General features: G+C 41.3%; 1 protein-coding gene across 7 annotated transcripts in view; it reads right to left on the minus strand.

Moving 5' to 3' along the window:
• Window positions 1–16,260, minus strand: part of DOCK4 (dedicator of cytokinesis 4) — a 433,703-nt gene that overhangs the window by 14,129 nt on the left and 403,314 nt on the right. For all 7 annotated transcript variants that reach the window (XM_030308249.1, XM_030308247.1, XM_030308245.1 and 4 more), the window contains 6 exons: window positions 15,970–16,136; window positions 13,238–13,324; window positions 5,582–5,758; window positions 4,314–4,397; window positions 663–782; window positions 211–332 (listed from right to left, as the gene is read on the minus strand). In XM_030308249.1, coding sequence (XP_030164109.1) covers window positions 211–332; window positions 663–782; window positions 4,314–4,397; window positions 5,582–5,758; window positions 13,238–13,324; window positions 15,970–16,136 — 757 coding nt within the window. The remainder of the gene's footprint in view (window positions 1–210; window positions 333–662; window positions 783–4,313; window positions 4,398–5,581; window positions 5,759–13,237; window positions 13,325–15,969; window positions 16,137–16,260) is intronic.

A 16,260-nucleotide genomic window follows, 5' to 3' on the forward strand; every position in this document is an offset into this window, starting at 1 on the left:
GTTTGCCTCAATATAATCAAATGTTTGAGTTTATTTATTTCTCATGCTGTTGCTGTTTTACCAGTGGCAGATGTCTGCAGCTGCCTTGCGGGTTAATTATTTCATTAAGAAATAGCGTATTTGACAAATTGTGCCATAAAGAATGAGAGAATCATTCCAGATCATCTTGTGGGGATGCCAAATTATAAGATAATTCAGAATATGACTTACCTGCGTCTAGGAATTACCCTGGTACCATCTGGGCTCATCGAAGCAGGTGCTGAGTTTCTACACACACGAGGGCTTCCATTAGGAAAATGGACTGGACTGGCTTGTATACAAGCAGAGAACTCCTAGAGATGTAGTAAAGCACATATTTAAGAGTAATTACATGGGCAAAGTAACTCGTGAGGTATTTTAGTATACTGTGACAAGGCTAAAAGGTTATAAATGTTAAGTTTCATTATTATTAAGCTTTCTCGCCCTTACTTTTTGGGTTTTCATAAAAGCTGAACACGGCACACAGAAGATAATCCAATTTTAATATTGGAGGACTCCCTGGTAAAATGATGCAGTTTGGTAGAAAAACCAAAAGATGTCACTATTGGATACTTCATCGTCCCTCTAATGAAAAGCAAATGGCAGTGGTCAGACTGCCCCCTATGGACACTCTGTGTACGTACCTGTATCCCTAAACTTGACTTCATCACAAAGAACTGGTCCACCAGCTTTTTGTGTAAGGGTCTCATATCTTGAGGTACAAACTTCTCATGCACGGCCAAACCAAATTCCAAAATCTGTGCCTTGATAATAAGATAAGGAAGAAACTCACGTCAATAGGTAACTCTACCAAGTGCTTGCTAAGGGGTCAAGCACTGTACCATGCATTCTGTATGCGTTACTGTGAATCCTCTCAATCCTACGAGACGGGAACAATCCTTCACTTACGGGTGAGGATCAGAAAGCTCTTGCAGGTGCTAAAAGACAAACGGGGATTCAAACTTAGGTCTTTCTCATTCCAAAGACTTCATTTCCCTGGTACCCTAAGTTTCTTTCCCATGTATCTGAGATCTGTAACAACAACCCTCTTAAGCAAGTATGTGTCCCTTTGGCCCCCTTCTGGACTGGTCAGGATTGGGAAGGAGCGGCTCCCTATTAGTGGGATCAGGTACTTCTCCCTGAGGGATCTCTTTCCTGGACGGCACCCCCTTTTCCACATTACCCTTCTCTCTTCCATCAGGTTCTTCTGTTCCCATCCACCCCTCCCCCAGAATTCCCAAATTTGTAGAGGGGGACACAGAAGTAAAACAGGAACACGAATTCTATAATAGTTGCTACGCTTTTTGTTTTTGTTAAAAGCTATTATTCTCATTCACTTATTATAATGCAATAATTGGAGCAGCTCCTACTTAAAAAGTTTCTTGCTGTGTGGACCCACAAGAGATGGACATAAACATTCCAGTTTCTTTTGTTCTTCAGCTATTAATAGTGCTTAATTCCTTTGATTTGAGTATCAGCTGTCTTTCACATTTTAAAAAATGCCCCATACTACAGTGGTCAAAAGAGCAAACTGCACTGACTGAGAGGAAAGCAAATCACACCATTACCACATGGTTTTTATCTTCATGGCTTGGGAAGATTCAAAACTGAAAGCTCAGGACTGAGCCTGGTGGGTTAGAGCTTCCAGAACCTTCTCTATGGGGACAGGACTATGGCAGCTCCTACCCACAGCTAGTGTATCATAAAGATAAAAATACCTTAAACACCAATGACACCTTTAAAAGGAGTAGTAAGAGTGGAATGTATGTCTGACACATAAAGGAAGAGTCTGATGAGGGATGGAAGGACATGGAAGAGTTGACCTCAAGGGTCAACTGTATGTTGGGTAGGAATCCAGTCTCCATTTTATTTTATTTATTATTATTATTTTTTAATTTTTTTTTTTTAAACGTTTATTTATTTTAGGGACAGAGAGAGACAGAGCATGAACGGGGGAGGGGCAGAGAGAGAGGGAGACACAGAATCGGAAGCAGGCCCCGGGCTCTGAGCCATCAGCCCAGAGCCCGACGCGGGGCTCGAACTCACGGACCGCCAGATCATGACCTGAGCTGAAGTCGGACGCCCAACCGACTGAGCCACCCAGGCGCCCCTCCAGTCTCCATTTTAAACACATGCTGTTAGGCGACCTCTCTTTTGTCCAAATCAGGTTGAAGGTTGGGTTCTCCCAGAAGTAGACTCTGGCATGGAGATTAGGATGTTTACTGGGGAGTCACCTGGAATCACTGTCTGTGTGAGGGAGGGGCAGAAGCAGGACTTGACGGAAAAGCAACCAAGGCACAGGGCAGTCACGTCAGCCTATGCTGACACCAGGGGGGCTCTGGGCCTCAAACAGGCTGTCAGAGTTGTGCTCTGTTGGGCCCAAATGGCCAGGCTGTATATCTCCTCCTCAGTCATGGGATGTGGGCCATCCAGGAAGATGGTCATCTTGGGGCAGGCAGTGCTCTGTAGCTGAGGCAATAGCTGAAGGACCTGAGAGCCAAAGGTATCTGTTGACGGCCACCACTCCCATCAGCTGGGGCAACAAGTCCTTTCTGGAAGAGCCAATGGGGCAGTATGTCCCTGAGTCTACTACATAGTTTTTATCTGAACCACCTCACAGAGGTCCAGAGGAGCATGGTGCCCTCACTAACCTAAATCCCTTCTACTATAGTCTGGCAAAGGTGATATGACTTGCCCAAGGTCACACTGCAGTCACCTGTACTGATTGTCCTGTGACAGAGACCTAAAGTTTCCCCCAACAAGGCTCTTTCCACAAGGCCCTATGAACATAATCAGGCAGGATGTGGAGGAAACAAAGGTTCCTGGTTTTCTTTTTCTTTCCTTTTTTTTTTTATGTTTATTCATTTTTGAGAGAGAGAGAGAAAGAGAGAGAGAGAGAGACAGACAGACAGACAGACAGAGTGTGATTGGGGGAGGGACACAGAGAGAGGGAGACACAGAATCCGAAGCAGCCTCCAGACTCTGAGCTGTCAGTACAGAGCCTGATGCAGGGCTCAAACCCATGGACTGTGAGATCATGACCTGAGCCGAAGTCGGACACTTAACCAACTGAGTCACCTAGGTGCTCCCTGATTTTATTTTTCTTGAGAGCCTTCTTGGCCCTTTTAATTATAATTCTTGGGAATGAATTCAGTCAGACTGAATACAGCAAGTAAAAGTCCTGCAGTGAGGCAAACCACTCACAAGAGATTGTGCTCAGGTTAAATACAGATTTTTGAGTATCAACAAAGGCTACACTTACTCCATGATCCTAAGAATTGGATAACCTAACCTGCTCACTTCTGGTATCGACATCATCCCCAGAACCACAGTAGGAACTTATTCTCTATTTCTTTGCAGGTCAACTTAAAGTAATTCCTTTCTCTTTTCCAGATGCTGCATACCTGGCCCTCTTCCAGCCACAGTCCCTGTCTGTGGTCACTTCTTTCTCCCTAGTATTAAGTTCTGTGGATTAAGCCTGCAGAGCATAAAATATGGACTAGAATCAGATACAACCTCATCATTTTCTAATCCAAAAGGGAATGCCTTATTTGTTAATTAATTTGGTATTATCAAGTAGAAAGAGATGCTCTGGTCACGTTTTATCATATGTATTCCATTTTTTATGGAATAACCATTATGCCTCCTACCTCAGAGGTTTTCAAACCATTTTCAGGCCAAGAGCCAGCAACAGGAATGCAGCAGGCAAGAGATGACTCTAGTTCTTTGTACTTGATGGCACTAAATAAAAATAAACTATGCTTCCTTGGAGTAGAAAATGATAGGGTTGAATCTAGTTTTGTCCATACCATATGACCTATAGACTTAGTCTGCAAAACATGATACTGTTTTAAAGGAAAGTCTATTGATTGCTCCCTTACTATAACATTTAAGGCAGAATCTCATGCTTTCATTCACTCATTCATTTATCTATTCATTTGTTTTGAGCTGGCCCAGACTTATCTGAGTCCAAAATTTTGAGTGAAAAGTTGGCATCAAGCCTGCAGCAAGTCTTTAGGGAGAGAACATTCAAGCACTATTCTAAGAGACTACATGAGGTTGCTTGTTATAAGGGGCTGCCATAGTTTACTCACTGTTAAATTTACTTTTGCATCAAAGTGGAAAGTTAAAGTAAAAATTAGCAATTTTGAATACATTACAGATGAATCTATAACCCTTGACTGACCGCTTCTGTTAGAACACTGATGGAGAGAACCACGTAGATGGGTCCCTGGGTAACCATGCACACATATCTCGGCAGGAGAGAGAGTTGACTGGCTTCTGTCCCCACCTACCTGCTCAAGCATCAGTTCTCTTAACCGTGCAATTTTCTCTCCATCTTCAGGGTGACTTAAGATATATTCTTTGACAAAAAATGCCTAGAAAGAGAAGGGATAGTTTACTTCAGGAGAGTTAAAAAGAAAGTGAAAGACATAGTTGCTTCTAAAGACCTGGCATCTTTTTTTTTTTTTTTTTTTAATTTATTTATTTTGTGGAGGGGAGGGGCAGAGAGAAAGGGAGAGAGAATCCCAAGAGAGAATTGGAGGGCTCAAATTCATGAACTGCAAGACCATGACCTGAGCCAAAATCAAGAGTCAGACGCTTAACTGACTGAGCCACCCAGGTGACCCATGGACCTGGCGTCTTTAAAGAAACACCATTGTGAACCACATTTCTGGGGCAGAAGGAATGACTCGTACTGAAGGCAGCTGGTCAGAAAGAGAACAAAAGAAAAGGATTGTTCAAGGAAGAGCAGGGATTGTATAAATAAGAATCTTTGGTAAACTAAGCAAACAGCAAATCAAATCAATAAGCTTTGTATCCTAAAACGAAGTGCTTTAAGATTCAGTATGACCAAAATGACAGCCTCCTCACCTTGTAAGCTACTGTGACTTTCTGTTTTTTTTTTTATTTTTATTTTTATTTATTTATTTTTTTTATTTTTATTTTTTTTTAATTTTTTTTTTTTCAACGTTTATTTATTTTTGGGACAGAGAGAGACAGAGCATGAACGGGGGAGGGGCAGAGAGAGAGGGAGACACAGAATTGGAAACAGGCTCCAGGCTCTGAGCCATCAGCCCAGAGCCTGACGCGGGGCTCGAACTCACGGACCGCGAGATCGTGACCTGGCTGAAGTCGGACGCTTAACCGACTGCGCCACCCAGGCACCCCATGTGACTTTCTGTTTAAAACCAAGAGGGGAGATGAAAAGTCTGTTTAAAGTACCTACTAAAGAAGATCAAACTTTTCTATGCCTGTGAACCTCTTTGCACAGGGAAATGGTTTTAGGTAGACATTTATTAAATAATCCTGATACCCTTACTACTTTATTCATCCAAGAACACACACACACACACAGTTTTATCCTCAAAAATGTCATATATTGGAAAAATGGAGTCAGTGTGCATCACAAATGACTATATGTTTGCTCTGTTTAACAAAGAGCTCTGTGTCAATTGTAGCCCTATGTTAGTTTGTGGATATGCACACATATTTTGAAAAAAAACCTCTGAAGCCCCAAGAAATCACATTTAAAAACTTTCAAATGATACCTAATCCTCACCTCTTGATACCTGGAAACTCCACCATTAACCGCAGCATCTATAACTCCATTCAGGCACATGGTCAAGGGATTAATATTCTGCATCTGTCTTGTCTGACACTGACTAATCAGAGTCTTCAGCTGCTGATTCTTATTTTCCAACACTTCGATTGCATTTTCCAGAGGACTCATTTCCACCTGAGAAGCAAATGGGCATAAATATATATTGGATTTTGTGACACTCAAGAAGAAAGTACATCATCCATGTTCTGAATGATTTGTGCTCCCCCTCGGCTCCCATCAATATCTCTACCAGGGGCCATACAGTAGAACAGACAGGATGTGGAAGACAAATTAGCTGTTCATTCGAAGGTCTGGAAAGTGAAGGTGATTATACTGATTGGTTGAAATGTGATTTGGATAATCAGCAATCATCAATCCCATATTAGCACTGCAACAATCAATGTAACCCGCAAAGAAAATCTAAGCATCTCATGCCTGTTAAAACTCACTTATCTTTTCTCCTGAAGGGCTAAATATTCAGGGGCCCTGCATATTATTATCACATTTCTAAATGCTTACTTAATGCAAAGCACCACAGGAGATACAAAGATGCATTTACAAATCCTCTGATGTCAAGACGCTTTCAACCCACTTGGGAAGATGGGACATATGCCCATATGGACCCCATATGCATATATAACAGCACCATAAGGTGGCACAGGATGGTACTCAGTTGGGAGTTATAGAAAATAAGTTAATCATATATGCTGCAGGATCTATTTTTTGAAGGAGAGCCAAAAAGAATTATAATGACTTAAAAATTCTAGCTTATATGGGGGACCGAACTGAAAATTATGAAAATGTTCTTCAAATATTTAACATTGGAGCCATTATTGTCATTGACATTGTCTTTGAAGAGAAGGTCTGCCAAGCTCTTAGCTATAAAGTAATTCAATCTTACAATAAACACATTTAAATATTGTGGTCTTTTTTTCAGTTAAGGAAACAAACTGGACTTTTAAAGTTCACTTACATCATCATAAAACAACACTGCAAAGTATGAGAATAATTTGACAATGTAAAAATTAATATTATACATTCATCAAGAGAGACTAGTAAGGAAAGATAAGCCAGAAAGTAGAAAGTATTTATAACCTAGAAAACCATCAAAGAGCCTCTGTCCAGAATATATATAGAACTCTTTTTTTTATAATAAAAGAATAAAGATTTTTATTAAGCATTGTAAGTTGCATTCAGTAGCCTTCGATACACCATGCCACAACCCACCTACAATCAGTCAGACCCAACAGCAGTTTGTTCTTGCACAATCCATGAGTTAGGGCAGAACTCCCTTCAACTTACAGTAAGATCTTACTCAGGTCTTGCGGGCAGGGATTGGGGAATTATATCTCATTTCTGACCACTAATGTGTGATGAGGAGCATCAGGAGAATTATATGAAAATGAGTAAGAAGTGATTCTGATCTCAAAGTACATTTTTTTGGAAGCATTAATAAAAACATCAAAATGATATAAGTATACCTGTTCAGAATATATATAGAACTCTTATAAACCAATAAGGAAGAGGCAAACAACTCAGTAAAAATAGGCAAAAGACTTAAACAGGCACTATATTTACAAAGGAAGAAGACCAAGTGGTCAATAAATATTTGAAAAGGTGTTGAACCTCATTTGTGATCAAAAAAGTGAAAAACAGTACCACAATAATATAGTACTAACCATTCACCAAAATGGCAAAAATAAATATGACAAGAGCAAATGAGGGTGAGAATGAGAGTACTAGAATCTCTCAATTTCTGCTGTTGGAAGTTCAAATTGTTTCAATCGCTTTGGAGAACAGTTTGGCATTAAACGCTGAAGTTAAAGATATCTTTATTATATTTTATGGTCTTGCAATTCTATGCAAGTGTATGTTTGAGAAAAAAAGTCAAATAAGAGATGTATGTACATGTGTGTGAATAAACGTACAAAAATTGTCCTAAATGTCTCCAAAATCCCTATGTCCATTGATAAAAGAATGCATAAACATATTGTGGTATGTTCACACAATGGAAGAGTATACAGCAGTGAAAACAAACTTCAGTCACATGTAATAACACTGTGACAAATAATACTGAGTGACAGAACCAAGTTACAAGAGAATATATACACTATGATACTGTTACATCAAGTTCAAAACCAGGCTAAACTAAACTGACTTGTTTTAGAGAATCATAAACTTAGGTGACCAACCAAGGAAGGGAATAGATACCAGGTAAGTGAGGATAGTGGTGACCTGTAATGGAAAGTGAGTGACTTGTGACTGTGAAGGAATACATGGGAACCTTCTAGGGTGCTATTGGCAATGTTGTGTTTCTTTACAGAGTGCTGGTAAATAAGTATTTACTGTCTAGGACAATAAGCCTTTGTTTTATAATCATAAAACCTAAATCATAAAGGAAAAGTCTGAGAATTCTGATGGACTAAAAGGTAAAAAGTCAGACATCTTAGAAAATGGAACACTGGTTGCTAGGGGCTGGGGAGGGGAGAAAGGGGAAATATTCAACGGATATAGTTTTAGTTTTGCAAGATAAAACTGATCTGTTGCATAATAATGCACACATAGTTAACACTATTGTACTGTATGCTTAAAAATGGTTAAGATGAAAAATATTGTGTTTTGGCTAATGGGGAAAAAAATTCATGCTCATCTTTAGAAGTTCAAATGCTATTAATATGAAAAAATTCAAAAACAAATTGCAACAAGCACAGGCAAAAGACAAACAGTAACTTGGGGAAATATTTCCATATATATTCCTGATAAATTATTGTTATTTCTCAAATACTAAAGAAAACCAAAGGCTATAATTCACAAAATAAATATATGAAAAAATATCATCTTTACTTGCATTCAACAAATGCCAAAAAAAAAAAAAAACCAAACAAACCCTAGTATGATCATTTTTGGTTTATTATTAGGAAAGATTAAAATAACATAACCCCCAGTGTTGGAGAGGATGGTGGGAAAATGGGTATTCTCAAGAACAGTTATCCCCACCAGACAAGACAGAAGTTGATACTGCCATTGTTGGCCCATGAATCAAAAGTTAAATTGTGGACTCTTTGATAGACCAATTCATTTCTAGGGAAATTATTCTAGGGAGATGGTCAAAAGAAGTATGTGAAAAACAATGTGTAAAAAACATTCATTGAAAGATTATTTTCCTCTTGTCCCTGGATTGTGATCTTTAAATGCTGTTTACCACCAAAAAGAAACAGGAGTCATTGGAGAAATGGAGAACCTAGTTATCCCAGTAAGCCAGGAAGGTGGCTGGGAGGAAGGCAGTAAAGCAGCTGGCCTGTGATTCATTCACTGTCTCTAATGGAGGAATATGCTTGGGGAACAGAAAGGAAGGCAGGTGATCTGGTCTTATCCCCTTGTCAACTGAACCTTCAAGTAAACAGTCCAAGACTAATTGCCAGAAGGAGGAGATGGTATCTGTGTCCCCAGCTAAGGATTGCTTTCAGTAATAAAACTGATAAGCCATGATATAGGATTCCCTACATAATGTCCCAGGTAAGTTTCATAACTGTCTGCAGTATAAAATGGAGTATTTCATAATGTGAATTTCATAATTTAAATGTACCCTGTGTATGAGGGATCCCGTGAATTTCACTTAGAGACTCCATCTGTTCCAAATTATTATTGATGTGAGAAAGAAGGACCTGGAGGCCAAGGCCTGAGGTCTCAGATGTCTCTCTGCTTCATATGAGCCTCTTGATTGCCTTAAAGTTATTAGTAAAGCTTGATGCTGATTCCCACATCTGATTTGACAATCCAGTCCTATGTGTTAGCTCAGTAACAACGAATACTTGGATACTGTAAAAAAGACTCAAAAGTCAATTTGAAGAGGTTCCCAAAGGGCAAAATGGAGCAACTTGAAAATCAGTAAGAGTAACAATTACAATGAGTTAAAAAAAAAAAAAACACAAAAAACCCAGTATGCTTAAATCCACGAGTTACGAATGATACATAAAACAAAGCCAACCAAACAAAAAACTTCTCTGGTCGCTTCTGTAGGGTGTCATCCTTCCTTTGCTATATCTCATGGTAATCATATAGTTGATGAGGGAATGTTTCTCATTACAGAAGTGTTCCAATGAATAAACAAAAAAGGAGTGATAAAGTATTTTACCATTTTGCGACACTCAGTAGGCTGGGGCCATGATCATCAGTGGCTTCCAATGTAACAACAAAAAAGAGACAACCAGAAGCATAACACCACCTAGGAAGTACTCTTGCAAAAAAAAATAATAAACAAAAACCAATAATAACAACAGCATCTTATCAAGTCTCTAGATCTAACTGCCAATTTACAAAAAATATAGGGGCAAAGAAACATGTTAAATTACCCCACTGGTTCGCAGGCTGCAAATTGCAAGGGGAAAAAGAGCAATTCAGGGAGAACCTATAAATCAAAAGAGACCTTAGGAGACATTTCAGCCAAGTGCGATGTATGGCCCTGATGTGGATCTGAATTCAAACAACAAAAGACAACAAATAAACAAAAACTCATAAAAGAAACAGACTCTTGGTGAAGTGTAAACGCTGGTTATTTTACGTCAAGGAATTACTGTTCATTTTTTAAGACGGGATAACGTATGATATTGTGGTTATGTTTTTTCGTTATTGTGGTTATGTTTTTTTTGTTAATACACATACTGAATTATTTATAGATGAGATGATATAATGTCACATTTACTTCAAAATAATCCAGTGTAAAAGAGGATGGAGCTGATGAGACAAAATTGGCCTTTTTGACAGCTGTTTAAGTAAAATGATGGGTACATCAGGTTTGTTATGTATTTATTTTTGTATGATACAACTTAAATTTAAAAGGGACAGGGGCGCCTGGGTGGCGCAGTCGGTTAAGCGTCCGACTTCAGCCAGGTCACGATCTCGCGGTCCGGGAGTTCGAGCCCCGCGTCAGGCTCTGGGCTGATGGCTCAGAGCCTGGAGCCTGTTTCCGATTCTGTGTCTCCCTCTCTCTCTGACCCTCTCCCGTTCATGCTCTGTCTCTCTCTGTCCCAAAAATAAATCAAAACGTGGAAAGAAAAAAAAAAAATAAATTTAAAAGGGACACCGGATGCTGTACACAGAAGTGACTGCAAGGGGTTAGGGTAGAAGCATGTGACCACTTAAGACACTACTGCAGAAATCAGACACTAGATGGCGCTATGAGTAGGGGCTGGTGAAGAGTGGCTGGATTCCGCATATATTTTGAAAGGAGAGCCACGTGATTTTCTGATGGATATAATGTGAGATGTGAAAATATTCTCATTATCTTTAGTTGGAGTTTAAAAAGTCATCACAAATTTCTTTTGTGGTTTATCTTGTTTAAAATTTTTTAAATGAGCTTACTTATTAATGGGGGAAAGTACCTATTTTTTTATTTGTTCTCAAAACAATAAAAACAATTACTGAGAAAACAGTACTTCAAAGGCTTTGCTATCTTTGCAAGAATGGGATAATAAACTCTGGGGCTATGTGTTAGAGAATAAAGGCCCACAATCCCATCAGAAACCTTTGGCACCAGATGGTTCACAATTCAGAAAATTTCAGATTTTAGAAACATAATATAAGGCACAGATAGTTTATTACGTAACCCTCAAGCAGGGTCCGGGAAGATTATTTTTAACCAATGCCTTAATATTTCTGAAGTAAAACATATGAATATTCATACTTTGTGAAATAAAGATCGTAAATGGTCCTAACAGCAGATCAGGTTAGGTTTATTACCAATTGAGTTTTGGAGCTGAACTTATGACAACACCTTTTGGTTTTTCAGAATCTTTCAGATTTTGACAACGTACATAAGGAATTTCAGTTCAGGTTGGCATATATGTATTTAGTACCTACTGCCTCTGATCTCAAGGGCCTCATACACTATGAATTAAAGTAAAGTAGTAAACCAGCAACTTTAATAGAGGGTGAGGACATACCAGGCAATGGGAACAAGAGAAAGACATAAGGTTGTCATGAGTGGGCTGTGTTCAGAGAACAAAGTAGCCCAATTAAATTTGTTCTGTTTGACAGAATGTAAGATTATATATTCTAATAAAGTAAGCAGCTGATGTTTGAAAGGTTGTGCTTAGTAATGCTTCTTTAATCATTATCAGCATGGTACTTTCTATGAGTAGAGAGTGTGTGTGTGTGTGTGTGTGTGTGTGTGTGTGTGTGTGTGTGTGAGGGGGTAATACTTCAAAGGTTAGGGCCACTGGTGAGACCTCAGAGAATTTAACCCTCTGGGTAGTAAGTAGCTGAAATGGCTCTCTGAATCATTAATGCAGGGTAGACGACTAAGAACAGCGATGTGGGCTGGGCCCATGCCATTCAGCGGGAAGCATAAGGCTAAGACTTTCTGACACTGTTGGGCGACCTCTCCTCTTCTATGGAAGGCACCAAGGTACATCAGTGGGGACCCTGGACTCAGAACCTACAAGAATACAACAGCACTGAGGCAGTCTGATAAACTGAGTTCCATTTGTCTAGGAAGCCATATGAAATTTTTAGCACTGTAAAAGGAAAATGCCACTACATCCTTAGCTTCAATGAGCATGATAAGCTGAGTGGTTTCAATGCTTAGTGAGATTTCAGGCAGGACGAGGCATTCTTGGAAGACCATTTGGGCAAAAGCTGCTTTTATTTACCCACTGACGGAATGAGCCTGTTACCTAAGAAAGGGGTTAAATGATGTCTTCACAACTGCCACGTCTTCTATCAGCTAGAGGACTCCGGCCACCAGAGGGCTGGCCTCAGCCAGGACAGATGTCCCAAAGGAGGGAGAAGGGACGCTGCTTGGGTGCAGGGCTGCCATCAAGGCTCAGCCAGCCTGAAGAACAGCACAGGCAGCAGGGAGAGGTTTCACCCTGGACGTAGCTGCTGTCAGCACCCAGAACTGGGGGCTGGAGCTGGGGCATGGTTTACAACCTGAAGGGGACCCGGGTGCTGCAGTTTCCAGGTTCTATAATGACACCCAAGGGTCTCTAGCAGGTGTTCATCCAGGACTGCTCAGTGAGACCAATTCAGCAGCCTCTGTTCCACTGCCAAAGGTAACAGCACGGACTTCCAGTGCGTCAGATACAGTGCTGGGGCTCTGTACTAGCCTCAGGCTGCCTGTAAGGAAACTGAGCTAAAAGAGTTGGATGTAACTGGCTTTTGAGGCAGGAATATCTGGGTTTGAGTCTATCCTTTTCCAACATCTTAACATGAGACCTCTGGCAAAGGCTTTTAACTTCTTGTTAAGACCTGTAACAATAGGGATAGAAATACATACCTCATAGTTTGGGTCTGGTGATTAAATAAGATAAGGTAGAGAACCCCTCCCCACTAGCCTGCAGTAGTTCAAATACCAGCTCCCCTAACTCGAGGGCCTGAGTTGTTTACATGCTGCAGTCGTAGTTATTTTTTGGAGAATCCCTCCAACCGGCCAGACTAGGAAAACAGTAATGTTCCCCTAAAGCCTTGGTCACAGCGGTCAATACCATAAACACTCACTAACTTACATGTGCTTCCATGGACTTGGAGTCAACAGCAGAAGCACCTGACATATGGCGGGACTCCCAGTGAGCAACTGTGGTGGGAAAGTACTTGAGAATAAGCTCTGATCCTTACCACTTCACGCTTTTCCACTTCAAACCAGCGGGAAATTCCAGGTAAACTCTGCACCAAGTATAATGATGTTCTCTCCACCCAGAGACTCTACGGAATACAAAACAAATTAAATCCCCAAGTGTCCCTTCTTTCTAGTTACTGAGCTATGGCTAATGTTTGCCATCAATTTGGTCAGGTTTGCTGATTTCTGGAAGCTTTTCCTTAGTATTCATTCTAGCACGTGGGCAATCCCTTCACACTCAAGAAGTTACCACGTAAGGTATAGCTGAAGCTAGGTTAATAATTCCATTCTATGTTGTCTGACACTTTTTCCTGTGTGCAATAAATGATCTACTTCAGACAACAAGCTTAAAATAGAGTAACAGGCCATCCCATTATTTCCTTTGCAATTTCTTTCAAATTCCAATTTAAACTCTCTTCACTCCTTCAGGTCTTGGGGCTTGTCATTTCTATCTGGAAGGGGTAATAGTATCAGCTAGTCAACACAGGATCCGAATAACAACATCCCAAAGGAGGAAAGGCCCAGGAGGAATCATGGAGCTCCATCTTTCTATTTTAAAGATGAAGACGCTAAGCATCAAGGAGGCAACGTGACCTGCTCAGAGGTATATTCTAGTCACCTGTAGAGCCAGCACAGACCCCACCTACTAGACCTTCTGACTTCCTCACCGTGCCACACTTCCTCATGCACGTTTGAACTGCCACCACCCAAGAGGATCTGTATTTAAAGAGCGGAGGCTTCCCCTGGTCAGGAAGAGCATCCCCATGACACAGGAAGGCATGGCCGCCTTGATAAGAGCAGCTGTTGGATGACAGATTTCACCTTCGTCAACTATGTTTCTGTACCCATGCCTCATTTTTCTTATTTAAACAAAGTATATTCTCAAGAGAATGATACACTTTACAAAATCCCTGAAAGAATGCCACATATTCAACAACAACAAAAACAGGAGGATTTCTTTGTGTCAGCCAAGATCTACTGAAACCGACTGGGCAGAGTCCCTGTGACAGTGGCTGGAAGCCTTCTGGTGGTGACAAGGAGGTAAGCAGGTATGGAAGGGCTCGGGGCAAAGAGAAAGGCATGCTGGAAGTGCTGGGGGAAGCAGAAGGAAGGAGGCAGGCACCTCATTCTGTGGGAGGAGGACAGCACTTTTCAGAGGAGGTGACACGTGAGTGGAATGCTGAAGAGTGAGTAGGAGTTTGCCAGGCGGAGGAAGGGGGGGGGGGGAGCGCTGCAGGCAGCAGGAAGCAGCCTGCGCTGAGGCCCCGATTGCTTGCGAAAAGGGCATGGCAGGAGATGAAGAAGAGAAGTTCAATGTTGCAGGAGCTGAGAGGAGGGTGAGTGGGCGGGCTGTGGCGCAGATGAGGCTTCCGGAGGGGCAGTTTGGAGCCAGATGCCAAGGGCTGTCGGCACAGGAAGCAGGAGCCAGATTTATCATCATTTTCTAGGAGGACTGCTATACCATGGATAAATACTTAAAGTGATAGCCATGAGGAAAGGTGGTGCAGCAGAAAATGCAAAGGAGAAGATACCAGAAGGTGTAGGGTGTATGGGTAATGAGAACGTGACTCTGAGCAAGTCAGCTGCCTGCCTCCAGGGGATCTCTGACTTGTTCAGTGTAAACAACTGCAGTGAAAACCATAGCATAAACCAACGATCACTAATTGGTTTGGGGAGATGCTAACAAAAATTGAAGTATCCAAAAGGACTAGAAAATGCTCATGGATCTTTTCAGGAACCTCCCAGTTCTGTCTTCCCATAGTTTCTTTGCCTTGATATTTAAGCCATCAGACCTCTTTGCACAGAGGACGGCTGTGTTGAGGGCCATCATAACACTGCAGAATGGCCATGCCTAATTCCTGGAGCTACTGCTGGGCACACTGAGAACTGGCACTTAGGCAGAGGCCACAAGGGGAATTAACATCAGACAGTCATTGCTAACAGTATCAGGAGAATGTTTCCCAGCTTAAAGAGACACTCTGTGATGAAAGGAGCCAAGCCAAATAACCCACAGTAATAGGTTTGTTTTGCATTCTTTGTATGGGGGGAAATAGTGACTAACAGAGATCTATCTGGTCTTGCCTTGTCAGTGTCAAGGAAAGAGGAGACTATAATGTGTCTGTGGGACCATCCTGCCCCTTTCCCCCTGTGGAGCTGAGAGACAGCCAGAGGGAGCTCTGGACGGTAAGGCATATTGCAACTACTCACGACGGACTGGCACATGCAAGGAGTCTATGGTTTGCTTTTATCCTGTGTCTTCTCACAAGTCCTAATGACACATCATTCTAACAAGAAAAAGCAGAAGATCACACAGAAATTTCCTGCTGCTCCCAGTCTCCGAATCTTCTTTTCCCCTATTGATTAAGCATTCTTCACTCACTGTGGTCTGTGGTATCTCAGAACAAATATTCTGAGGTCCCCACAGTTGGTTCCATATGAATGAATGAGAGGGCTGAGCTCCATCATGACATCTCCGAGGCTGGTCTGAGGACTATCGGCACGGTCACAAAAAAAGCTGCTTCCAGGGCTTCCTCTCAGACCTACTGAGTCAGGATTCCTGACTCTGATTTCTGACTCAATCTGATACACAGAAGAATTTGAGATCAACAAGACTAAATGATTTCTCCTCCCTTCTGGTTCTATCACCTGACTCTATTCTGAGTAAATATTTATCGAGTGGCTTGTCCCAAGATTCTCACAGGAAACCACATGTAATAGAACTGCACGATACCTTGAATTCATTCTCTTTATCTTTGGTGCCCTTGTGAAATGGTCTGTCATAGCGGAATTTCCAGATATGATTCACTTTATAGAAACTTTTGATGTTGTCCGGAACACCCTCTCTCTGCAGGACCTCCTGGCTCTCCGGAATGGGAGTAACAGCATATATCTGTAAATCTAGGATTAAAAAGTCAAGGAGGAAACCCAACTTGGCAAACTCGGTGGAAATCTGGCTTGAGCTGAGCTGTGGCAGAGAGAAGAGGATGGGTAACAATCTGGTGTTTCCATTGGTTCGAAATCA

This window comes from Lynx canadensis, chromosome A2, assembly GCF_007474595.2.
Source record: "Lynx canadensis isolate LIC74 chromosome A2, mLynCan4.pri.v2, whole genome shotgun sequence".
In the NCBI taxonomy this organism is placed as follows: domain Eukaryota; kingdom Metazoa; phylum Chordata; class Mammalia; order Carnivora; family Felidae; genus Lynx; species Lynx canadensis.